General features: G+C 34.3%; 2 protein-coding genes across 2 annotated transcripts in view; one reads left to right on the top strand and one right to left on the bottom strand.

Moving 5' to 3' along the window:
- The window catches only part of LOC149068665 (uncharacterized), a 63,025-nt gene extending 41,692 nt beyond the window's left edge, over window positions 1-21,333 (top strand). Inside the window, exons 14-19 of the mRNA XM_089250430.1 lie at window positions 4,859-4,977; window positions 8,605-8,790; window positions 10,844-11,572; window positions 12,663-12,860; window positions 15,031-15,447; window positions 16,790-21,333. Coding sequence (XP_089106556.1) covers window positions 4,859-4,977; window positions 8,605-8,790; window positions 10,844-11,572; window positions 12,663-12,860; window positions 15,031-15,447; window positions 16,790-16,999 — 1,859 coding nt within the window. The 3' untranslated portion in view covers window positions 17,000-21,333. The remainder of the gene's footprint in view (window positions 1-4,858; window positions 4,978-8,604; window positions 8,791-10,843; window positions 11,573-12,662; window positions 12,861-15,030; window positions 15,448-16,789) is intronic.
- Window positions 1-27,843, bottom strand: part of LOC149068661 (uncharacterized) — a 107,001-nt gene that overhangs the window by 2,892 nt on the left and 76,266 nt on the right. The gene's annotated exons all lie outside the window — the stretch shown is intronic.

Raw genomic sequence — 27,843 nt, 5'->3', positions numbered from 1 at the left:
ATGGAGAAATTGCATTTTCATTGGACAGATTCATTGCTCGCTTTGCTGTAGCTTTATTTGATTGGTTCTTTTCTACAGAATTTTACACAAATTCTCTAATCTCATTTGAAAAGTGAGGAACTTCTCCTCACTTCTCTTTTCAACAGAAAAGATACCCTTTATAAACTCTTACTGTTGCATGCAATGGAGGTCCATCAATTCGTCTACGGTCAACTCCTGGCCAAATTTATATTAAAATATTGATAATAAGCACACATATGCGGGGTTATAATGCGACACCAAGTTTTGTATCATTGAAGTTCACACTCATATGTATGATAATTTTTCGATTGAGGCCACGCTGACCAAAGACTGCACGGGAGAATATTACCCACAATTCCACAGTACATGTGTGCATGAAAGCGAAAAACCATCAGCTCAGTTGTGATAATGTGACAATAAATAAAGCACAGCACAAAATTTTGCTTGTTAATGAAATTAATTTTTTTTTCAAAATTTTTGCCTGTTATGTGAATTGCTCATTAAGTGAAGTTCCACTGTATTGGAAACATAATATCTGCAGCACATGCTATTCAATAGCTTTTATTTAATCAGAATTCAATTTCAAAGTCTACCTGCAGACCACAGGTGGAGAAATGCTGCTTTAGATCAATGGATCTTGAAGTTCTCAAGAATGCAAAGATTTCAAACTTTGGAAACAATTTTTCAATATTCAATATTTTAACCTTAGTCTAGTTCACGATTTGAAAAGTCAGCTTGAGTAGATACACAGTCGAACCTCAGTGAGACAAAAAATTGCCTAATGTAAATCAAATATATGGAAAATAATTGTTTTTCGCTTGATAATGGACATAAAAAACAAAATTCTCTCATTTAAGAGAAAATGACAATTGTACCTCAAATAAATGCAACCTTATTCTTTTCTTCAAAATTTCTTTTGTGGAAAAAGTCCCAAGATACATGGATTTGGTTGGTGACACTACATTTTTTTTCTTTTATGGATCAATCCCTTTTAATTGCATAATGCCCTACAATGTTTTTATTGTCTTTTATTTCAGTTTGTTAGTGAGTTTTACAGCCAAATCTTGATAACTTGTATTTTTAACTACCAATAAAAAACTTCAAGTTATCACTAGTTAACGGAAATTTTTATTTTTAGAGAAGTGAAAAAAGGAATTTTTCTATAATAACAGTTCCATTTACAAATATTGTATGAAAAATGTTAAACTACTAGACATAACCAAATTGGCAAGGATGAATTATTCCAATGGCTAATTATTAGTAAGAATATTGAAAAAACAAAACACATGGACATATGTATTATGAGTATAGATACATACCTAATATTTTTATAAAATAAAATACAGTGCCCCCCCCCCCCCCGTATTCACGGTTTCCATATTCACAGTTTTTTCTTCCTTTATTGAAAAAAAAAAAAATTTGACAACTCAGCAATCGTCATTCACATGTTTTGTGTACAAAATTTGAATTGTGCTTGTTTAGGGTGGCTCATTCTTCTAGTGCTGCTGATAATGCTTTGAAAAGGTAAATAAAAGTGAAAACTTCACAAGAATATATTGACTATGGATATATTGGCTTGGCAAAAGTAAGTCAATACCTGCTGTGGTCTGCTATTATGGAATCAACGAATCTACGGTGACATATATTAAGAAAAAGGAATCTGAAATTTGTTCAGCTGTATCTACACCCATGGCAGTCAAAACTTTGCAGCACCTATGGGATCCATGTGTTTCTCTTACAGAAAATGCTGTTTTTGTGGGTACAAGACTGATACAGAAAGGTATTCCAATTGATTCTACTATTTTAACACAAAAGGCAAAAAATTTTATTTTTCCATAAGGAACAGGCTGGTGAAACGTCTATTTCATCAGAATTGTATGCAAGTAAAGGTTGGTTCCATAGGTTTAAAAAATGATTCGGATCACGCAATGTAAAAATCAATTATTGAAAAGAAGGGTTATGCACTTCAGCAGGTGTTTAACGCTGACGAAAATACACTATTTTGAAAGAAAATGCAGCAAAGAAGTTAAGCAAGAAAAGAAAAGCAAGCTCCTGGTTGTTTAAGGCAAGTACATAAAGTACATATAGACTTACAATGTAGTTTGGTGTAAATACGTATATTGGTAGCATGATAAAGCCCACCATCCTTTTCAAATCTGTGAGAATTGAAGGGAAGGATCATAGGCGGAGATAGACTTGGAAGTCTGGGGGGGGGGGCACGATGATGATGTCAATTCATATATACATTAGATCAGTCGACTCCACCTTTGACGCTGGGGAGGGGACAATACCCCCCCACCCCCGTATCTCCGCCCTTATGAAGGATAAGCCAAAGCTACCAGTATTTTGGAAGAACAATAAAAAGGCTTGGACTATGAAGGACACACTTTTCCTGAATTGGGTAAAACAGTGTTTTGTTCTGGAAGTCAGGAGTTACCTTACATGCTATTCAAATTTCTTTTGATGCTGGATTGACCGAAGAGGAATTAATGCAGCTGGCTGGTCCTGAATCTGAAGCGATACCAGATGAAGAAGATCAAGATAACAAGATAAAGAAGAAGACAAGTTGACCACAAGTAACATAGTGGAAAAGCTTCGTAAGCTCAAATCAGCAATAGATTATTTTCATAACATAGATTCCTCTATTTTACGTTCTTCACATGTAGAAAAATTAGTAGAGGAAGCCTTGTGTCAACATATTCCAACGTACTTGATGATATGAAGAACAGAAGAAATGGCAAACAGAAAAATCACAACGTTCTTTCAAATTCTTTCAAAAAACATCGCCAACAACCGTTGCACCCTTTTTTACATTCCCTTCTACCTCAGTGTCAGCCTGCCCTTTCTCATGATGTTCAATAAACAAGATATACAAGAAAAACTATGGTTTCGGTTATTTGCAGTCACCCCCCGAACGTAACCCTTGCGAATATGGGGGGGCCGACTAATGAGTAAAAATCTAAAACAAAATTATTCTCTAAGCCTTTTTTTCTCTAAAGCCTTTGATAAAGTTACCCATGATAAACTTCTCCTCAAACTCTCATTCCTTGGCCTTAACGTACAATTACTTAAATGGGTGGAGGCTTTCCTAAAACATTGTAAACAGTTTGTCCATTTTAATAATCATAACTCCCCATTCACCCCCGTAAAGTCTGGGACCCCTCAAGGATCGGTCCTCTCCCTGTTACTTTTCCTAATTTACATCTATGACCTTCCACAATCCCTCAACTGCACCACTTGAAATTTTTATAAAAAATCTTTGCTCAATCTAATTTTGTGCTGGTGTTTAATTGCTGAATTCACTCGTAGCTGGACGAAAATAAAATGATGATTTTGGCAAGACCAGTGCAGCAAATGGTTTACAAATGCAGATGACCAAGGTCCTAGTCATTGGTCAGTATTTATAAAAACAGCTGGAGTAGAAGAGGAAAAGAGAGAAAGAATACTTATAAATATGTATGCTGCACCTTTAATTCCTCACTGGGAGGATAAATGCAATTTTTTTAAAATTCATCTCATAGCCATAAACTTTGATTTAAGGAAAAATTTCAACACTAAAATAATGAAGGTTCTGTAGCTGAGAGATTCCTTATTGGAATTCAAGTTATTGAGAATTCACTATATTTGCGTATTTCTTTATTTTAATACTGTGGATGCTACAGTTGTTTTAAAAGTACAGGTATGTCTGATTTAATCTATATACACCCCAATTTCAAGTTGCTGACTTCTCCTTTAGCTGTGAAAGGGTTGATATAGACTTTCCTTTACACGCTACATACACAGTCATTTACTTCATCCTTTCATTTTTGTCTGAATTCAAAAGTTTTCACACAGGTTTCTAAAGTTATATGAATAGTTTGGTACATTTCACTCTGTACTTTCCTTTTTTAATATAAGAGTTTTTTCTTGAACATAGCTAAATACAATATTCATACACTATGAACACATCATTGAATATAAATTCTTCATTTCTGGTCCCCTTTTTCACAATTACTGTAATAGAAAATTTGGTTAGTGTGAACTCCATTTACCACAATCCTTCACCTTCGTTTCAGTGAGGTTCAATCATATGTATATATATCAGAGCAGAAATATGTTATACATCAGATTTAAAATTTAGTATGCATAATAATACACGCATACTAACATACCAATATTAGCATCAATGGCAGCTAGAATACATAGTGTGCTATAGAAATGAGGATAAATTTGAAAGCATATAGCTCAATGCTAAAAGAAATCAGTGAAATGAAATTTGAAAATTTAAATTTGAAACAAATGAAGAAATTGATGAGATGAACCCATCTCTGGGTTCTGTAGTGGAGAAAGCAACACAGAGATGGGCCCAAATAGCAAAAACGTCTAAGCCTGAAACAAAAGTACAAATCCCCATATGTTTTTGCTAATGTAGGACATCTAATGTCCAAGAAACAAAAATCTGTTTCGGCAGATTAGTAATCCAATCACAACAATCTTCCAAACATTTTACATAAATAAAACTATGAATAGTTTGACAAGAGATATAGAAAATAGATGAAACACCACATTCAAAAATTCTTACCCGTGGAGGCAGCAAAAAACATTGTTTTATTGATCCATTTATAAACACTCAAGTGTCACCTCTGATGTAAATATTTGTTAGTAAAGAAGGAAAACTGTTGTTTTCTTAAAGTTGTTTGTCGCATCAAAATAATCCTCAGTGTTGTTGCAGATATATTTAATTCTTCTAAGTTGAAAGAAAATTATATTTTTTATAGAACTTTTTCTTATATTAGAATTATATATGTATTAAAAAATTTCCCCACAATTTTTACCATGATTTAATATTTGCTGGCAGATGGTTTTGGAAAATCTGTAAAACATGGACAAAGTCACTGGTATGAAGATGATGGGATTTCATTCTGCAGTGAATTCTTGAAAATATCAAAAAACTGTCTCTCTTTCATGTGGAATGGGGTAAGACTTTCTCCTTTTTGTGTAAGCTTTAAAATAATTTGTTCATGCATTTGATATTTTTTTTATGTATATAAGTTCAAATCCTAATCCTATAACTGTAGCATATATTTCAGAAGAATACATCATAAAATGGAGGAAATTTTCCTGTTTAATTTTGTGCATTATATCAGTAAAAAGTTCATTTTAGTTATTTGAGATAAAAAAAAACAGTTTTAAATGAAATAACCACTAGATTTAATGTTTTGACATGTAGCAGTCGAATGGTTAGGGAACTAGCCTTTGACTGTGCAGGTCTGGCTTCAAATCCTGGTTCAAGCATGGATATCTACTAATACTAACAAATTCCCTGGACAGATCATACGGATCTCGTGGGAATACGTGTGGATCATGTTGTTTTTTTATTATTAAAAAAATTAATAAATCGCAGTGTCATATTTTATTGAACTTTTTTAAAATTAGAATTAATGCAGAATCACCAATGCTAAACTTAATACAAAAAAAAAAAAAAAAAAAATATGGTTTTAACTGTGTGACCTATGTAAAATTTGATGTTTTGCAAAAAAAAAAAAAAAATTACAAGAAATATATATATATGTACACCCAACCATATATACAGTAAATAAATTTATGTGCACAATGCGATAGTTTTACTATGTATTCCCGGTTCAATTGTCACAAAGTAATTGCAGAGACCGACATAACACTTTTATTCAAAAGTTTGTGTCATCTGTCTGAGAATAGTTGTTAGTCATTCAAGAAAAAGAAATCTAAATACAACACCACAACAGGCAAAATGCCCAATGAGGTGGCTGAGAAAAAGATGCCCGTAACAAATATAGATGTCATATATTTCAAAATTACAGCAACTCAATTAAAAATGTGATTACAAAAACTAGAAACAATATATATGAATAAAGAAAATATTATACAATGCCCATAGAGAATAGTTATGGTTGTCTTATTCTAAGTATGAATAGCTTCTCGATTCACCCCAACATGTGTATCGTATTTGTTTTTAAATGTGTCAATTGTGTTAGAATTTGCTACCTCCGGGGGGTAAGCTATTCCATTTATTAACAACCCTATTAGAGAAAAATTCCCTGTGACACCATAACCTAGAATTGTCCCTTACCAAAATTGATACTGGTGTCCCCTTGTAAAAGCAGTCGATTGACTGTGTACTTATAATTCATGGTATATCCTATCCATCCTGTTGAAAATTTTGAACACTTCGATCATATCTCCCAGACACCTGCGTTCAATCAATGTAAAAATATTCAAAAAACGATGTCACTCTTCATAACTCAAGCCTCGTGTGCCAATAAGGACCCGCGTAACTCTTCTCTGCGCCCCCTTCAACTAAGTCTATGTCCCTCTGCGGGTATGGTCTCCAAAATCGTACAGCATACTCCAGTCCAGGACGAGCTAAGCCGCGAAAAAATGGAAGAATGACTTTAGGAGAACGTGGTAGAGACCTTTATGAAAATGAAACCGATCATTCTATTCGCTTTTTTGACCACCGTTGAACAATGTTCAGAAAACCCAAGCCACTCATCAATGAAAAAAATTCTGAAAATTCAAAAATATTTGAATTGTATTTCAAGATTAGTAAAGCAAACTTTTATCTATAATTTCTGCCATTTGAAAATGAAAATTTTTTTATTGGAACGAAACAATGAACCTCTCTGCTAACTATGCAAAGTACAGATGACTGGATACCAAGCGAAGATAATTGGAAGGAAAAATCACATTCTTTTGTTGGAAATTGAACCACCGCCCTCATAGTTTCTGGGCACATGCACTACCAATGAGCTACAGAGGACAGATATTATCTTTCCTAGGAACAATGTGTTTCTTTGGGCTGAACGGGACTGTGCAATTGTAACATATCAATCACTCTAGGGGCTCACATGTTCAATTAACACTAAGGGGTTCCTCGGGAGAGGATCCGGTCAAGTCATGAGAATTGCTTTGTCATATTTCTTATTTATGCATAATGTCGTGATATTTTATTGTATTGATATATATACACACATATAGTGAAAATATGTAGTATTATTTAATACCTTATCTCACGAGCTGAGGTACCCGCGGGCTTCTGTTTGTCTTAATATAGTTCCATGATCTCATAATCAAATAGCCATGTCAACAATATTGGGAGAGCCTGATCAAGTTCCTTCATCTTGTTGAGACTTTTGCCACCAAAACATAATAATGTTGAACATAACTCAACGCCACATGTCTGTATGCAAATCATCTGAATGGCATCAATTTCTTCCTATGCAGAGTGCCTGCCATACAATGATTGGTTCGAGACTAAACCTGTTCACCTCCACTATAAATAGTACAGTTAGACATCACATCATGGCATTTCTTCGTTCATCCAGCTGTGCTAAGAGTAGACTCGAGGCTCTTCACGATAATTTACTAACAACCTACGATGTTGTGTCAATCTCTAAAATGTGTGACTAATCCTACTGAGCTTGAAACTATTCCGACTGTTCCGGATAGTTGTTGATTTTACTCATCTAGTCCAAGGAGTTAGTATATTTCTAATCGGGCAAAGTGTTTGATATGAGCGATGATCGTTGTAGTGGGATTTACGTCCACATGTCTGCAGTACAGTATTCCACAATGCTCAAAAGAGCTTTCAACAAAAAGTGATGACCGTCATCTTCCTCATGTGATGAAATCATCATCTGTGTGTCTTGTCATCTAACTTCTGATGTCTTGGTGAGCTACGTCTTGATGTGCAGATTCATGAACCGTGATCTTCCCGCTGATGGTGTGTGCCGCATCATCGATGTGCTGTCTCGTGAATTGTGATCTTTCCGCTAGTAACGTGTGCTTCATCATCCATGTGCTGATTCATGAACCGTGATCTTCCCGCTGATGGTGTGTGCCGCATCATCGATGTGCTGTCTCGTGAATTGTGATCTTTCCGCTAGTAACGTGTGCTTCATCATCCATGTGCTGATTCATGAACTGTGATCATGAACTTTCGTTGATCAGGTTGAATTGCCCACCATTTCCAGTCTGATTCCCTTGAGAAGTCAACTAGATCCTCATAGTCTGTGTGGATAGTCGACAATATAAGTGGGTGAGATCTGTTCATATCTTATTCATTGAGATCATGGCTATTCTTGTTTAATGATAACATTTGAATTAACATATTGTAAGTTAATTTAATTGTGTTTCAACTTTAATAAATGACCTAATCTGGAAATTGTCAATGTTTCTTTGAGTTTCCCTCTGACTTATATTATGGATGCAAGAATCATGGGATGTAGCTGAAACTAATTCGCTACACAATAGACAGACTCTTAATTCAGCAACAGCTCATAATGAAATTAGCCTCCATATAGCAACATAGAACGAAATGATGAAAAAAAAAGTGTGAGGTTGATAGTTTGATTCCACACTGAGGAATCTGACTTTTCTTTCCAATTATTTTCACTTGGTATCCAGTCATCTATACTTTGCATTTTTATTCTTTTTTTTACATTTCTAAAAATGTTATTTTTAGAAAGAATTTGATATGAAAGAAAGAAGACAGTTTTTTTTTTTACAAAGAAATTTACAATGAAAGAATATAGAAAACTGCAAATAATTTTCTAAATTTTACAGAAAATTTTGACCAAGAGACTTAGAATTGGTATGGGTAGCACAGAAAGTATAATATCTAGTCCTCAAAATCTAGAAGATAGTAGTGATGCTCTAGTCATTGATTTTGGTGCAAATGAAGAAAATTCTATGGAAGATAGCTCAATATTACAGAAACAAATAACAGAACAGGATTCAGAAATCAGTGTGGTAAATTTTGTTGTTGCTTATTTCAGTCTATTTATAAATTTGTTCATGTGTGTGTGTTTTTTAAATTCTGGAAAGTTTGGAAGTTGATTCATTAATATGTTAAAAACACTTAAGGGCTTTTCTAATATTCATAGATTTTATGTGTTTATAATTATTTATACCAAACATTTTTTTCTTTATCAACCAACGTTCATGTGGAGGATATAAACACAAAACTAATTTATACCAGCCATGTGAATGTTGGTTGACGAAGCAAATATTTTTTTTTTGTTTCATTCTCAGAGGATTTGATAGTTTTTTAATCTGATTCATCCGTTCTTTACCAAAACTCGTGCTTTTCGTAGTAAGCATAAAATATATTTTTCACCTAATTTGACTTATTCTTCATTGATTAAATTATTATGCATTAGATAGAACTTAAAAAAGAAAACATGTGTTTTAATCATTGTACATAATGCAATTTTCTATTAAACTTTGAAAAGTAAGAAAAACGAATGATTTCTCCTGAAACTGTTATAGTTCATTAAATAGCAATTTGATTTTGAATATGTTTCGCTCTTTGCAATGTTATGTTTCCACTAAAAAAATATATTTCTTAGCATATCAATGTGTGTGGCATGGGAATAAGAGTAGTATTCAGGAAAAAATATAGGAGAAAGAAATTGTTCAACATATGCACCACATCTTAATATTCGTTGTGTACATTTCTGAGACAAAATTTAAATTTCTTATAATCACTGTTTTGTCGAATTCTACAAGAAAAAAAAACCATTTGCTAAACAATGCTCAGAACCAATCCTGTACAGCTGAAATGCTATTTAATTACTTGCAGACCTGCCAACTCTCCGGATTTGGTAAAATTTCTCTGGATTTTCGCAGAAAATTAGATTTTACGTTGTCGTGACGTCAATGACTGCCGTCGTCATTAAGGAAAACACCCGTAAAGGACAGCCGTGGTCATCTCCATTGAGCAGCCGTAAAAAAGTCTTGGTGACCGCATTTAAGCAACTGGCAAAGACGTGACTGTGTTTACGTAGCGTTTATTGTCAATCATTTATCAGGCCATGGCCTTGGTTGCCAAAATTCCTGTATAATCGTTATTGTATTCCATTAACAGCTGTGCGGTAAACAAGTTTTTTCGTCAGCGGCTTTGTATTTTGAAGTTTTTGAATTGTTTCCTTCGATTAAATATGTCTTCAGGAAGAAAATATAAAACTTTAAGCAATACAAAGCTTTTAAGAGTTCATATACCTAAGATTATCGATCACTGATAGCATCCACGAAAGGAAACACCTAAGTTTTATGAACAGTATGTAGATGTGTTTTCTCTATTCTGCATGGAAAGACTGACATGGAATTATATTATGCTCGGGGGGGGCAATGCAGAACCTGTGTTGGGGAGAGGAATGGAACTTTTTCTTAATTAATTAAAAACATTTTTTTTTGATCGAGTCTATGAGTTCCGGGGGGGGGGGGTACCCCCCTTCGGGAGAATCTCCAGATTTCTGGATTCCAAAATCTGGCATGTCTGTACTTGATGTTTAAATGTTCTATTATGGTTTTTATAGTCAATTTTTTTTATGATATGCTTCTCCATTAATTTTTGCTTCTAAAAACAATCAGCATGAGCACCATAAGCCTCTAAAATTATGTTTTAGTAAAGTAAATGTTATGGCAAATAAGTCGAGAAATACAGTATATTAATTTAATTTAATATCCTTATCATTATATATCATATAAATTACATGTCATTGTGTCAAATGTACACAATTCAAAAAAGTATCAAAAGGGACACCTCTTTAAAAATTGTGATGTCTGTGATCCATATTCCCTAATTCAGAACTGTTGTAATATTTTTCAACCAAAAATTTCAATTTTTTTTTCTTGGTGACATCTTGATGTTATTTACATCAGCAAACGATTTTTAACAAAAATAATTTTGAAAAACGAAATAGTTGTGTGTTTAAATAATTTATACTATTTCTCAATATGTTAAGTAGCTGTTATTATAAATAGCATTATGAAACTTTCTATTCTTTCTTCTCTCACACAGGCTTCTCAAAATTCTTTTGTTCTCAATGCCCCAGTATTACAGCAAGGAAATGATACCAGATGTCTATTCAGTACATCAGAAAGGTGTATTTTGAATACAAACCAGAACAATGTGTTGGATAATTTATCTGCTGAAATGATAAAAGCCCCAATTCAAATTCATTCTGTATCTGAATGCAATACTCCTGATTTTACATCATCTATAAAAAAAGATTGTGCAAAGAATTTAACAATTGTTGCACCTTCTAAAGACAATATCACTGGTAATGAAATAACCTCTGAATTTTTTCACTCTTCATTGGGCAGCATATCATTAGATTTGCCAGCTTCTTGTCATACTAGAAAACAAAGTGTGATATGTTCAAGTGCTCATGGTGCTTCTACCCAGGTCATAAATGCATGTAATGCATCTCACATAGAAGATATAAAGGTTACAGATGTACCTTCTGCTGAGAGTAGCACACTGGGGTTTTCTGTCACAGATTCACATTCAGATTTCATAATGACAGGAAATCATCATGAACCTGAAATCACCTATTCTGCTGTCGAATCATTCCTGAGGGTTGAATCTCCTGATTTGGTTACAATCGATTCCATGTTATCTCAAGAAAAGAAAGGTCTGGATAGTGTATCACCTGTGTCCAGTAAAGAACTTCTGACAAGAGAAGAACATGTTTTAGAAGGATTTTTGAAATCTAAAGAGCTTATGATCAAAAATCATCAAAATTATGTAAGTATTATTATCATGTAATCAATATATATATATATAGTATATTTAGAGAGCTGATTAGGTTATCCTGATGATTGTTCTATGAATAATATTCTCTCTGGCTAAAAGGTCATTATGAGTTTTGAGTATCAACTTATTCAATATAATGTATTGTTTCACTCAGCAAGATTAAGATTCATAGTCGCTGTTGCAGGATTTAATGGTATCAGGTTTTGATGACATTCCGTCTTATGCTAAATGTTTTCTGTCTCTTCACGATCCAAGTTTTTATGATCAGCAACGAACTCAGCTCCATATAATGAACGGCAATAATTTTTTGCTCTGGGACTGACTGGAAGATCCACTTTTCTGTAGCAAAAAAAAACTCATGATAAACAATTGTGTAAAACCTTGATAAATATTACAAAATATATTGCTCTTCCCCCCGCATGCTTGAAGCACGAATGTGCAAATTTCCCCTTTTTTTATTCAGCTGATTGGATACCTTATTTTGCTATCTAAGTTTTGCCTGAAACATGAATGTGTATCCCTATTGAAACACATGTTACAAACCATTTTAGGGAAATAGCCTCCATAGAGTAAACGTTCAAACATCATTTCCCACATTCTTTTTTCCAAGAACATTAAAGCCCAATTCCCCTCACTTCCTAAAACATACAAGAATTCTGCTCCAGGCTATGGCCTCCCATTTCATGAGTTGGCCACAGCTCGAAGCAAATCATACAACAGCATTAAAAACAAATTTGAGCCATCCCAAAGTTGAACTTCTTTTCACCAGAAAGAGCCTACTGAGTGCCATTCTCATGCCCATGTCATGGTCTTAGCAAAAAGTACTGTAATTTATTTTATGATTTTTGTGATAGCAAATGGAAACTTTATTTGTTTTTTCTGTACCACTGCAGTTTTTTGCTACAGCAATGGGAAAAGTGGTAGGAAAACAAAATCACTATTTCCTCAAAAGTTCTTTTGTCAAAGAATTTTGATTTGTGTTTTATGTGTTTCTGCTTGGAAGAAATTTATAAGTATTTTTACTGATCATAATTATATTTATATCATTAGTCTTATATCATGATCTAATAATATCTTTCAGGTTGATTTCATAAAGGAGTTTGAATCTTCCATTTCCCAAATGACTATTTCTATGCACAAAGAACTATTAGAAAGGTTAAAGCTTATTCAAACGAGGCAAGGCAGCTTGAATGATGTCTTCAATGCTTTAAGGAACGAACTTGGAATTTTTCAAGCAGAAGTTTCACTGTTGGATATTTTTTGCGTTCAGAATAAGAAGGTAGTTTTACATTGCAAATTATTATGTATATAAAGCAGTGAAAATCATATATAGCGATACATTCTATAGCAATAAATACCTATACCTAAACATTTTTCAATGTTTCATCTATAATGATAACTCCTTTATAATGATACATTTCTCTGGTCCCATGAGTATAATTATATAGGCATTTAATTGATTGATTAAATTCATATTTTCAATACATCGTTTTACTGTTAAGAAACAAAAAATACTTGAATGCTCGTACTCAAGTGTCTCTTCATGTTGTATTTGTTTTTCACATTCTCCTTCTTTAGTGACTGAGTGGTTAGAGGCTGACAGTCAGCTTTAATGTCCATAATCTGAGAAAAAATGGTAGCTCGATTGGTCATTTTTGTTGCATCAGTCAATTTATATACACAAAGGCTAATCAGACCAGAATCTGTAGTTCAGACTAGGTTCCAAACAGCTTTTCTGTCATGACTCTTCTCGAGAGACATGAAAAGTCCCACACAGAGTGCTCAATATGAGAACTTTCTGTAATGGGCTGTCTTAGCTGTATTTCTCTTCCACCAATGAATCAGGAAAGAAGTGAATGCTATGTATAAAAATCATTCAAAACCTTCTTTGTCTAAGAAAGAACTATTTTGATTCACTGAGAGATGCACATGATAGGAAATCAGCAAGGCCATATAGGCTGAATTATGAGAAAAGACTATCATGGAAAATAATATCATGGGGATGTTCCTGAAATAACATGTTTATAGGGAAGTACAGATGACTGGATATCAAGTGAATCTATCATTATGCTACAGAGAACAGACATTTTCTTTCTTAAGAACGCTGTTCCTTTGGGCTGAACCGGACTGTGAGATAGACAGCCTCCTAACTCAGCAACAGCTTGCAATGAAATTAGTTCCCAGGTAGCTACAGTGTTCTTAGAAAAGTAAATGTCTGTCTTCTGTTGCTTAATGGTAGAGCATGCTTCCGGAAAGAGATTGGTTGTTTGATTCCCCACAGAGAGGAATGTGACCTTTTTCCCAATTATCTTTACTTGGTATCAAGTCATCTGTACTTCTTATAACTAGCGGGGAGGTTCATCATTTTGTTCTGTGTTTGTTTATAGGGGTCTGTTGGAGGCAGCTTTCATAAACGACAACTTTTCTCAGCTTTGTTGGCAATTCACATCTAAAACAATGTTGTTGTGATGAAGCAATTCCCATAAGGGTGTAAGATATAAGATAATCGGAAACTGGATATAAAATGTAGAGATGATGATTTTTGAAACTTGGAAGCTATTCATCAACTGCAAATACAGGGTTAAATTGTAAATATTTGATTGGGGGTTTCATAGCTATAATCCCCAAAGCAGAACATTCTGCATTGTTCTGCAACGTGCCCTCAGCTAAATGAAAATGTTCTGTGGTAGATATTCACTTATAATGTTCTCCATGCAAGAAAAGCCCTTTTCTTAAAATTCTTCCTCAGAGTGCTCTGCAGTCATATGTTTGTATAGTTACTAACTACAGTTCAAACCCACAAATAACTTCTGGAGTAGGAGAAACATAGAATAACTACTTGAACCTATACTGGAATTTTAGCCCAAAAACATTTTCTATCTTGTCACTGTGAAGTTCAATAGAATTTTTAGATTACTTTTAACATTATGAAGATTGTTTATTTCTTTCATCAGAAACAATTTTGCTATTGAAATAATTAAACTTGATTTCTTTTGATCATCATTGTTTGAATGATTAGTTGCCATAGTTAGTAGCTGTTATCTCTACATTGTCCTATGCGAAATGTTCACTGACTCAGTTTTTCTTTGTTGTGTCGTCTATAAAGTCTGAAATTTCTGGTTTTGGAGAAGAATTTAATGGCAGCTTTTGCTTGCTCTTATTCTCTGCTCTTATAAAAAAATTATGAGACAAAAATTATCAATGGAAATAAATGGCGATAGCTTACCACTCAATGCAAACAATGTAATAGAAATATTGGTGGGCTTAAATGACATTTTGTTGTATCTAATGCCATTGACAATAATAAAATGGTGCTATAAAGAAAACGAAATATATTGAGTCAAGAAACGTTTTTGTACTGATCATGTATTAATCCACAATCAAATTAGCTAGAATTTGATACCTTGTGCTTTCTTAACACATTCATTCATTCTTGCTTACTTTTCTAGATTGTTGCAGGAAATGATAGTGAGCCTCTAAACTTAGCCCCATCATTTAACGTCCTATCCGATTTATCAGCAGTTTCAATTGTACAGTCAGAAATAAATAAGTTCCTGAATTATGTCAAAGATAACTTTGATCTGCTTCTGTGGAAATTCATGCTTGCAATGCAAAAGTCCAAAGAGAAATTAACATGTGAAAAAAATCACACAAAAGCTGATGAAGATGCTATTCTGCTGGAAGACGATTCACATGAGGCAGCATCTACCAAAGACATAATTTCAGTATTGAAAGACATCGAAACCGAACAGACACAAGCCAGGTTACTTTTGAATAATGTCAGTACTTATCATGAAAAGCTTTGGGAGAATCTGTTGACTGTTGGAGATGACAGTTCGATAAAATTGCAGACTGAAAGTCAAACAGTAAGAAAAACTTTTTTTTCTCTCTTTCCCTATGCTAAGTTTTCCATTTTATTTTTGGTAATATAAGTGAACATTTTGTGTTGAATTACCATGAATGTTCAGTTTTATTTGATTATTTGGGATATATGTGATGTAACAAATATGTTAATGAAACTTAATTCCCGCACTGTGTACTCTTCTGTGCATGTTTTTACAATATCAGAAAAAAAAAATTAAATCACCCTCTGGCATTTGAATTTAGATCAGTTATTTTTATCCTGAATGTGATTAATGTTTAAGTGGGCACTGGGCATTCAGTGCCATCATTTAACTGCTGTCTCCTAGACACAATTTGTCCAATAAATAAATGGAGCACTTCTAGAAATAGTCTATTCTTGTTATAATGATTATGTGTTATAGCAATCATTCCGTTACAATGACCAGTATGACAAGTTTCAAATATTTTCATAAGATGACCATCTTTTTCCTTCGATATAACTTTTGTTTCTGATGAAAGAATGGTAGTCTCATTATAATGAACTTTTACTCTAGTAGCAAGAGCAATATCATAGTGAATCTGATATTCTATAGAATCTTCAGCTAAATGCACCTTGTGAGTCACAAAAGATGTTACATATTCATTATTGTTGATGACAATAATTATTGTACGAGAGCTGTTAAATAAATAAAGTGACGATATATATTTTTAAAATCAAAATGGTCTAGAAACTATAATAGTAGGAATTATATATTTTAATATATTTAAATTAAAAAATTTACTTTACCCAATAAATAGAAGCATGATGTAGTCATATGTTGATGCACAGACAAAAGTAGTTTTAGCAAAAGATGACATTGAATGTGTACCTCATTAACCATGCAGGTCTAATCAAGCATCAAAAACCTTTATCTTACTTTTTTTGTATTTGACATAGGCTTCAGAAAAACTTATATTGTAACTTTTCATCATTCCATGAATTCTGGAAATAGATAACTGAGCTGAATTCTTGTGTGTTAGGACTTTTTCATTAAATATTACAAATACCTAACAAAAACACACATACTGGGAGAATGAAAGTAATGCCAAGGTCTTTCTAATGAATCAGCTACCTTGGCATGAATTTGCAACAATGCAGTAACTGTTTTTAAATTGAACTATTTTGTTACTATCTTATGCATTCATGTATTGAGGAGTTCATTTTTCATGGGCTTATTCATCATTTCTATAAGCTTAGTAACAGTAGCTAAAAAAATTGTTTAAAACAGATCTGGAAAGAGTCATCCTAACTCACTTTTTCATTTAATCAAGCTACCGTATTTTTTGTTATTGTTGACTGTCTCTTTTATTTTTATTTTTTGTCAGGGAACAGCATCTGACATTCCTATGGATAGCAAGGCTGGTGCAAATGAACAATCAATGATTACACTCACAGATTTGGTGTCATTTCGAAAGAAACAAACTTGTATTTTGTATCTTTTGACAGACCTTGTAAAAAAAAGTGAATTTTTATTTACTGAGCTTTCATCTCTTGTCCATCTAACACAGCAGAGAATTCCATATGTGCAGAAGTAAATTGTGAGAAGGAACAACTTGTATTTTTTTATGAAAAGATTTTTTTTGTACAATTATTTTCTATTGTGATTTCACTGAAGCAAGAAAGAAGAGCTTGAAAATTCAAAGCATTTGTCAATATTTCTTACATGGGAATTATAACATGAGCCAAATGTCATTGTGGTTATTTTTAGTTCTCTGGTATGAATGAAATATTACTTGATCAAGGTGTAGTTATGGTGCTTTGAAAGAATAAAATAATCTTTTTAATTTCATTTAAAAGAACGAAATACATAAAAGTCATAATGTTCTTTATAAAAAACTCAGGGCTCTCACTCTTCCTACTTTTCTTACTTTTTGATAAAATGTCCTGTTTTCTTGGTTTTGTCCTACTTCTCCTATTTTTTACCAAATCTTACCAATAAAATTTGTGTGATTGATTTTAATTGAGAAGGGAATCATCAATATATTGCCAAATATTACAAATGTTGTAGATTGCAATTAAAGATTCTGTCAAAGCAGAAATTGTATGGTCTTTAAGGTTATTTGGGGGGGGGGTGTATGTGGACTATTTGGTTCATTAATTTTTCATTCTCTGAGTTTCAGGGTTTAACAAGTAGAGTTGTGATTAAAAACTTTTGTCTGGATAGCAAAAATATCTCTATTTACTGCTTCATGGCCTTGGACAGTAACGAACATTCATCATTCAAAATTATGGTCCACATTTTGTGTATTGGTGAAACAACAGTTTGCATTACAAAGCAGTTGAATGAATAGGCCTATTCTAAGTTTGTAGCATTCAATTGTCTTCTATATTTTTAGGGCATGCAGAGGCATGAACAATATTTACAATGCTCAGCAAAGAGCTAGAAATGAAAGTGCTTCATTTGTAAAAAAAACTATGATGCTGGCATTGAATAGTAAAATCCATTTTAAAAAAGGATGAATGATGCTGTAAAACCATCCGGTTCACCTTGACTTATTTACATCAGACTTTGTAATTTACACATTTTGTACTGTGCTTCTGGAAGTGGTCTTGAAAGAAAGTGGTCCTCCAAAAAAGAATGTAATTTATATTGTGAGGAGAAACAGGAAAGGTCTGTGGTTGCTAGTACCCTTGTTTTGGCTAAAAATTATTTTTGTAACCAAGTCCTGCCCTTCCCGATTCTAATTTTTTGAGTGGAAGCCCTAAAAATGACTTTCCTAATCAGCAAGAATAGGTGCAATAGTTTGATCTGATTTACTTTTTTTTGTCACGTTTCATTGATTATATAGATTAATGTTATTATTTTACTATACACAGCTGTACCTCGTGTTATGAGTGTAACCCGGTCCTAAAAGTTGTTTGCATCGTAGAAAACTCTTGTATCGTAAAGTAAACTGTCTTATTTAAGACAGTTTATAAGTTTTTAATATGATCTACACACACATCCTCACAATGTGAATACTCATATAAAAATCATACATTATGGTGTTCTGTGAAATAAAAGTATTCTTGCTAACTACATGTATACAATGTACAGTACAGTATGGCAATATTTCTGTTTCGATATATTCACAGTGCCTGGACTATCATGTATTGAATGAACTTTTTTACATGCATTTTTCATACTCATACATTGAACATTTGCTTGAAATCAAACCATTTCTTTTTTTTCTGGCTCATTACCCTTGGTAACACTGTACAATTATTTTTTTTATCGACTGAGAATTTGAATTTCTTGACTATCATATAGCATTGCAGACGTTTCTCCCTTTTATATTTCTATTACAATATTGATTGAAGTGCTATTCTATTAAAAATGTTCAAGTTATTTTACTATATGGTATATTTATATTTTGCATGACTTATATTCTTGTTCAAATTTGGTATACCTTGAAGACATTTTGTCAGCGTTATGATTTACGCTATGTCTGTATTTCTTTTCTTTACTCAGTTCATATATATAGTCATCACAGCTTATTATAATCACAGATAATGTTATGATTTGGGTATTGTTATCATTTTCGCAAAGTATGGAACGGACCAATATCATGGCATGGGAAAAAATTCATTCATAGTTATCAGAACTTTGGTTTATATAAACAATTTTTTTTGGTCAAATTTTTTTCTTTTTGCATATTTTGAAACTGAGATCCAACCAAAATCTTTTTTCTCCTTATAAGTTATTGTTACCAACCTGCAAGACTATGTAAAAGATCAAAAGGCTTCTTTTCTTTTTTTGTTGACAAAAACTTACATACTCAGTTCACAATGTCCTAATCGTACTGTAATATCCTCTTATGATCCACATGTATGTGTAGCATTGCTTTTACAGTTTCTTTCCTACAGTGAACACACGTGTAAAGTAAAAAAAAAAAAGCCCTTCAGTTCTTGGTCAGTTTCTTTCAACTGATCATATTCACAATTCCTCAGCCAGAAGACTTTTAAAAGGAATCTATGGAATATATATAGCCTATATTATAAAAAGTATTGCAATTTGTGATACACATTAGACAGTTTAATTCTAACTCCTCACAAATTCTGAATTTGAAAAAAAGCATTCTAGCTTAGGAAGAAAAACATCTTTTTTTTAGACGAATATGAAAAAAAAAAAAAAACATGATCCAACAATTTTTAAAACTAGTTATATAGGAAAGATAAGCAGGAGTTGTCCTGTTTTCAACTTCCCTTCTGTACTTCGCATTTGACCAAATGGGACATATGGTCATGGTACTTGCTACTGGGATATTTTTTCTGCTAGAGTAGTGATAGTCTGTCACAAATTGGTTATTGTTATCAGAAACTCAGAGTCCTGATGTGATCACATTAAGCGGCATGCACTATATAAACTGCCTTACCTTTGTTTCATTACCTTTAAACTGTGTCTCCCATTACTTATAAATGGTGGACTTAGCACACTTATCAATAATTTCTTCAGAATTTGAATTAACTTTTATGATTCAGTTTCAAAATAAAGTATAGATGGCATGTATAAACATGTTCTAGTCCTTAGTTTTCGTTGCTTTTTCATTTTTAATCGCCTTCAGCTACTTCCAAAGAAACTTGATTGCTTGCTGGAGAGTTAAAAGTCCGTAATCTTTTGTTTTTTATGCATTTAGGCCATCTAGCTTTCCTAAAAGGAAGTAAAAATGCTATACGATAGTAAAGGATATTTTTCTTGCCTGTGATAAAGTAAATCTTCAAATATTTATGTAGTCAAAGGGTTACATTTTGGAAAAAAATAATTATAAATGAATATAAATTCAGTTTTTCTTTGTTTTTATGTAACTTACATGTGTAATGTGTATTGTATATATGAAAATAAGTAGTGTAAAATGTAGCCTGCCTTAATGTCTTTGTGCGCAGGTAAAAAAATTAATAATGCATTTACGAGGCAACTGATTAGTTCCTGGAAACTGAGAAGACCATGGCAAACAATTTGCAAACAAGGAAGGAGGAGAAACCCACTGGAAAGCTTGTTTCTTATGGTGTGTTTGTACTCCATGAGTAACCAGACTAACACTTGTTGTTTTGGACTTCATAAATCTGGCTCATTTCTTTTGCCCATTTGGTCTCTCTTTTTAGTTTTTTGTTCCTAAAAACCAATTTTCAATGTGCCAGAGCTCTTGTAGTGTATGCCTAGTTAAATCACATTAATACTATTACTACTTGCATAGTAACCAAAAGGTTTTTTTTTATAAAGATGTGTATATCCTACCATAAACTTTTCAAAATGACTGCCACCAATATTCAGAGTCAGTCAATTCCCATGGTCACTCATAAATTGGATTGTGAAATTTTTTTCGCTCCTAGGAAACTGCGTTAATTAATGTTCATTTGATTTGCCAACACTGACATGAAGCTTTGGGCAGACCATGTGTTCCATTTCATTATGGGTTTGGGACTGCTAGAAGGCCCAGTTACCCTGAAATAAATAATGAAGATAAATACAGTTGGTGCTTCTTATTAGAATCACGAATAATTTTATCATTTGGGTATCGTTGTCACTTGTGCATAGAATGAAACGAACCAGTATCATAACATGAGAAAAAATTTGTGTATAGTTATCAGGACTTCGGATAATGTTGTTTTTTTTTCTGTGGAAAATTTTTTTGCGTGTTCTGAAGCTGAGGTTTAACCAACTTTATTTTTTTCCTGTAAGTTATCGTTATCAGGCTGCAACACTGTGCAAGAGGCCAGAAGGTGATCTCTCCAGTCTTATTTTTCGACAAATATTTCTGTATTTAATGTTGTAATCAGTCCGTAGAGTATTTGGTAGGATCTGTGTAAATGTGGAGCTGTTTTTACTATGGCCTTCGTATAGTGAAGGCAAATGCATGACGAGAAAAATACCCTTTCATTCCGTTTTTGATCAGGTTCTAGTTTCTTTCAATTGACTAGATTCAAATTTCTTTTTCCAAGAGACTTTCTCAAGGGATCCATGAAATGTATTGTACATTAAAAAAATATCGCAATTTGTGATATACATTAGACAGTTTCATTCTATTGCATCACAATGACTGAATAACAAAAATGCAGGATTTTAGCTCAAAGGGAAAAAAATCCTGTTTTGGAATAGGTTTGGAAAAAAAGGAATGATTAAACATTTAGCAACCTAAATATGAAAGAAAAACAGTTATCCAGTTTACCCCACCTCTCATTATACCAAACAGGGTATATGATCACTGTTCTTGTGAAAGGGACTTTTCAGATATAGTTATCTCTGGTTATAGTCATCAGAGACCACTAGTCCCGATGTGATCATATTAAGTGGCATGGACTGTACTTTAATTTGAAGCTATTCCTGTGTGTTCTTGGCTTTGTCAGAATCATTGTACTTCCCAGCAGTTTTATAAATTTTAATACCGCAAAATTCATTTGGTTTTTGTTTTTCTCTTGGTGCATTCTCAGTAATCATGTAACCTCCCCACTGATCTAATGGCACAGAAACTGTTAAAATATTTTCATAACAGCATTTATGGCAAAAGACTGATCAAAAGCTTCTTTCATTCTGCTGTTTTAATTTTCCTCATGTGTCTTATAAGATTTCTGTTCACATTACTGAATTGCCCAAAAAAAATAGTTTTGTATGTGTCCAAAAGGTGTTGAAAATTATTGTGTACGCTCACAAAACTTGTGAGATTACTCTCAAAATGAGTATGTGTCTATTTTTGTAGTCAACACATTCATTAATATATTTGAGAGAATAAAAAAAAGTTTACCAGTTATGAATATCCTGATTTCTCTGAATACTGTATTAGCGGTCATCATGTGTGAACAACAATGGATTTTGTGGCATCTCAATTTTCTTTTCATGGCTATATTTCGAGTTTGTCTCATTGCCACAGACTTTCTATAACTGCTACTTAACTATACATGCATCCTATAAACATTCCTCTGGGTAATTTCTACTAAACTGGTACATGCATGAACGTGTTGTGTGTATATGTGTGACTCTAAAGTATTTATGTTAACAGAGTTATGCTTGTTTCATGTGACAATGGTGCGGTCATCTGTCTGTCATATTTTGAAGTGAAATATCATGTTGAAGGTCTGCTTGCTCCAAATGGAGAGGTTTTTGAAATCACATACACTGGCTCTCATTCATGCTTTGAAGTTGGAAAATCATGGAATATCAACTTCAGCCAGCCATCTTTGTGCTGCTAACAGGGTTTGGACTTGGATCCTCATGATGAATTTCCTGCACGATGCCCAAAGTACAAAGGCTCTCTATAGGTGTCTACAGAACTCTGATGCTGCGTGGGATGCCCTGTGACAGCAATAATGCAAGAGTGCTTAAGAAATTCCTTAGAGCAGTGGTTCCCTGACTTCTTACGTCAAATGATTTATAGTTGGAGTAACAGCAATAAATCTCTGGAACTGGTATCTTTATTTGGCATTTAGTAAATCAAGGGAAAAAATATGAGAACAGGTTTTGCATTTTCTTGCCCAAAGCCACCCTCCTCCTATATATGTAATGCTATTTTTTTTACTCGTCCAACCACAAGGGAAAAAAGAATGCTGAGGTAAAAAAAAATCAATTCCCGTTTACAGTGTTACCAATGAAACACTTTGATGAGGGAAAGAACAGAGAGCTTTTAAATGATTTCTACCATTTACTCTAGGCCAAGATCTCTCGCTCTTGAAGGGAAGAGGTTAAGAGAGGTTCTAACAGTAATAAAATTCTATGCAGCATTTCAGAGTTGAATTATGGAAAATTATCAACTTTAATTTAATTAGTCTAATTACTATTAGTAATAGTTTCATCTCTTTAAGATTAATTCAAAGAAATGTGAAAACTAAATATTTTATGTGATTTACTGTCAAAAAATGTGAATGGTTAAATTTCATTCCCTAATATTTAAAGAAAATGTTTAGAGACATAGACGGCTGAAAGTAATAGTAGATAGTGTTGAATTTTAAAAATTTTGAAGTCAGTGGCCACATTCTGTGAGTAAGCTTTTCATATTATCATCTCATTGAATAGAATTTCATAAATTTAAGCAGTGAATTTGTTCAAAACGAGCTGATTTGTTAAGACAAGTTTAAAAGAAGTTCAAGAATTTTCCACCAGGTGGCACTTTGCTTATTACTATCGTGTAGTGCATGTCTGATTTAGTGCACTTGGACATCTTTTTCCATCGCTCTATCTTTATTCGTTCGAAAGTTATGGCCATTTGAAGATCTCGTGCACAGACATATGCACAGCCTCTTACAATCATTTTCAACCTCTGAATCATTTTGGGATGCCCGGGAACACAAAAATGATAAATATTGAGAGAAATAAAGAGCATTGGAAATTTCATATAATGTTGAATAACTCCTGAAATAAATCACAGAATCGTGAAAGTAGTGTAGTGGTATAGCAATACGAGTTCGCGTCATATGGTAAGGAAGGTTACAACGCCACCTGGTGAAAAATTTAGGAACTTTTGTGTCATCTTGAAATCTAAGCAAGATAGACAAAAAATTTCAACAACCAAGTAGGGAAAAGGAATTGAATTAATGGAAAACGTGCTTGATTATGAATACTTTATGTAAAGTATTGAAAAAATATATAAAAAGGTGCGATCACTATTTTGCTGCTCTTTTCCATTCTAGTCCAATCATCTTCACCTCTCATTCCCCAAATTACAGCCCTGTTTTAAAGCTTGTCGATGTAAATATGCTTCTGTCTCTGACTTTTTGCCCCATGCTCACGCGCACACTACATGCAACGCCGTCGTAACTAGCATCAAGGTCCCCGGGCAATGTGGGGCGCGGTAGCCCAGGTTGATAAGATACTCGCCTAAAGTACCAAAGGATGTTTAAAGATGTCGCGAGTTCGATACCCCGTTCGTCGTTGTCAGAAAACTTTCCTTACATAGGGGTACAACAGAAACAGCGACGTGACCGCAGAAAAAATTGCTACCGCAGGGAGTCCCCCATCGAACACCAACCTCTCGGTGAGTATAAAAACAAGCCTGCCGTTCGTAATTGGCAATAAATTGTAGGTCCCGGTCTAATTAGCCCTCGTGTGCAGAAAATGACCAGGCAATGTGATTTTCCTGAGGCCTACCTGGCTGGAAATACCTGATTACCAATTTATTGCTTACTCCCGAAAATTATTACCAGATCTCATCATCATGAGGCCCCCCCCCCTTCGGCATTCCAGGCCCCCTGGTGGGCCCATATGTTAAGATGGCACTGTCTATGGGCCACTTTTCACCTTTCACTGATCTGGTACCTCACTGTTTTGGTCAGTTACTAACCTTGTCCTTCCTTTCTCTAGGTTACTCTTTTGATCATTCATATGCTTGCACACGCTGCAGTTTATGGGTTTCCAACTGGTGTTCCAGTTAGCAGCTCTTTCGAGGTTCCACATGACCAAACGCCACGGAACCATCAAAAATTCCGAAGCTTTCTTGTTATACTCGCAAACAGGGTCACAACTAGATACAGTCAAACCTCGTTAGCTCTTGGATGACCAAAAATATGATCGCGTAAACGGAGTAAGCAATTGCCACGCTGAATTCCTGTCAATTATTTAATTATTTTTCTTATCAATTATTTATTTGCTACATGAGTACGCATTTGTACAGCACAAAATATTAGATTTTTCGAATTTTAAAAATTCGCTAAGTTTTCCACATGTTTATGGGAACAGAAGTTATTGTCGTCTTGTATGGCAGTTTAATTCTTTTGGAAAATTATTAAATGAAAGTTAAATATTTTTTATGAGTTCGGAAAAAAAAAATGTTTATTTTTCACTGGAAAAACACTGGCGAGTTATGTTTGTGTGGAATTGGAAGTTGAAGAAGCGATCCTTTTCTCTGCAAAGAAGACAGAAATTGGAAGTCTTTGTTGTGCTTTCCTTCCAGTGCCAATACGAATTTGTTTGACAGGTCGATTTTCCATGTTACTCCAAACGCTGTTTTGTCTTTTAAGGTGAAAGAAATTTTTAAATTTGGAGAACATTCTGACATTGGTGAACACGCTCGTCAATCGCCCAGCTAAGATTTATTTAAAACGTTGAAATGCTAAACCTAAACGTTTTTTACTTCTCTCTTAATAAAAAAAAGAACAAAAGAATTTATTTCTGCCATGGACAGCTTTTCAGCGAAAGCTGACCAAAAGAACCGCAACTCGCACAGGAAAAAAACTTCCATCTGAACCATTCCCTACAAAGGTCAATGTTAAAATAACCTGTGAACAAGCCTCTGGTGAAAGGTCGTGGGGGTGGAAGGAGGTGGCTTCAATGGTTTCTGCCTGAAATGCTATGTTAGAGATCTTTGGCGTGGTAAGAGTGAACGTTGATCTTATCATATATATTGTACGAATAGCTTCGAATTTGAATGGTAATTTTAGAAAGAGCGCTTTTGTGTGTGGGCCGTTCAAGTATTACGTCATCATCGATGGGGGGGGGGGGGGTTCGGATTTGCTGACTTTTGGTGGAGGGGGGGGGGTTTGGATAATGCTTACGTCATCAACCACTCTTTATGAAAACATGAAATATTCTTAACGGCACCTTACTCGGTGCGCCAAAAACGTAAAAAAAACCTCTCGATAGTTTGTGGGCACTTGAAGTAACATTCCCTCCTATTGATAAGTGCCCTACAGAGCCACTTTTGTGATCTCTAAATATTTCGCGGATCCAAGTGATCTGGAAATGTGTCCAGGCCGCTAAAGTGCTCTGGAACTACGTCACATGTCACTCTGTGTCCCGGGTCATTTAAATGTGCCACGGGCCGCTTAAATGTGCTGGAATCGTACCACGGGACACTTAACCGATCTGTAAAAGAGCAGCTTAGTTCATTTTTACAAAATTAGGTTTGAGGAGGGCAGGCCGCATCAGATAACCCCCAGGGCCATATCTGGTCCACGGGCCAGCGATTTATCATTATATGGCTTAGAGGGTGGGTCGTAATGAATTTATTAAAGATAATTTTTGAGTTCATTGCCTTCAAATAACATTGAAATTAACAGAAATTGATTATAACATATAAAGATCTTGTCTTCCGAAATTTCAAATTTAAAAAAATATTTTTGTGCATTAAAAAAATAAATTTTTGATCGAGGGGGGCCATCCCCCTCCCTCCCCTCGTATACGTCTCTGATCCCACCAATATGCGTTAGGATTCAGAGGGGCAGATCTGATGACGAAATTTTGCAAACAAGGAAGGGGGGGGGGGGGTCAAAAATGGCTAAAAATTTGCTTACGTAATACTTGAACGGCCCCTTTCACAAAAAATGACTACTTAAACGGAGTGGGTGTGACGCATTATCAGGAGTTTAATAGCATTAGAACCTTGTAGGGAACAATCGGGATTTCTAAAAGTGACCCGGTAAGGGGAGTGACGCGTTATCCGTGTGACGCACTGACGAGGTTTGACTGTACTTTATCACCCGCAAAGCAAGCACGCATTTTGACGCCTCCGGGTAATGTAGTAGGACCAGTTAAAGGGTGAATTTGCCATCTAGTTCAGCGCCCGGGCACCAGACCCGTCTGCTCCGCCCCCCTTGAGGTCCAGCTTGCAAAACAGCTCTATTTCGAATTTTAACGAGATGGTGCCTTTAAAAAAAAAAATCAGACCCCTTTTGGATGACAACAACTTAGGGAAACAGTAACATTACATTTTTTTTAAATCAAATTTTTGAGCCAGAAGCTCATCAGTGTCATTCTTCGTTTTATCAGGAAATTGAAAATTGTAAAAACAATGCTTTTCGGGGAATTTCTCATCCAACTAGTGATATTTTTGATAATGAGGATTCTTGAATAGCAGAGAATTTACGTGTACTTTACGAGACACCCAGGGCCAGCTTAAAGCATGAATTTCAACCGGGCACGGCAACCTCTGTTGCGTAAGGGCTTTCACGATAAGATCTGGCACGATGATTTATGACATTAAATATGTAAATTTAGAGGTGTGTTAACCCTTCTTCATTGGGGCCTTGCGGCTGTGAGACGGTGGTAGGGACGCAATTTTTTTTTTTGAACATATATTCAAATATTTTTCGTCGAACAGCCTCATTATCTTCAAGGATTACACGAGAAGATTTACGTGGAAACATCTGACCTAGAGACTGTGCAAGCATGTGAGTAACCAAAACAGTGTGCAAGTATGAGTAACAAAAAGGATGACTTGGCGAGCGAAGAACGAAAAGAGTGACAGAGAGGCATATCTAGGGTAGTAGGGAGGGGGGGGGGCTATGGTAGTAATGGCTAACATTGGGTTAATGTGTAGTCGGGAAAACTATACTAGAATGTGTGTGAAGGGTAACAAAATTTGTGTGTGTGTATAGCTTACAGGTTACAAAGCCATAAACTCTCCTCGAGCAAAGAGCCCTTATTGGAGGACCCTAAAATTATGTGGTCCCTTGTAAATTGCTTGAATTTCTCCGT

The sequence above is a fragment of the Pholcus phalangioides genome, unplaced genomic scaffold, assembly GCF_987345545.1.
Source record: "Pholcus phalangioides strain wild (caught in Gottingen) unplaced genomic scaffold, Ppha-v1.0 ptg000024l_1, whole genome shotgun sequence".
In the NCBI taxonomy this organism is placed as follows: Eukaryota; Metazoa; Arthropoda; class Arachnida; order Araneae; family Pholcidae; genus Pholcus; species Pholcus phalangioides.
Note: the sequence above shows the minus strand (reverse complement) of the source record. Positions and strands in the feature narration are given on the sequence as shown.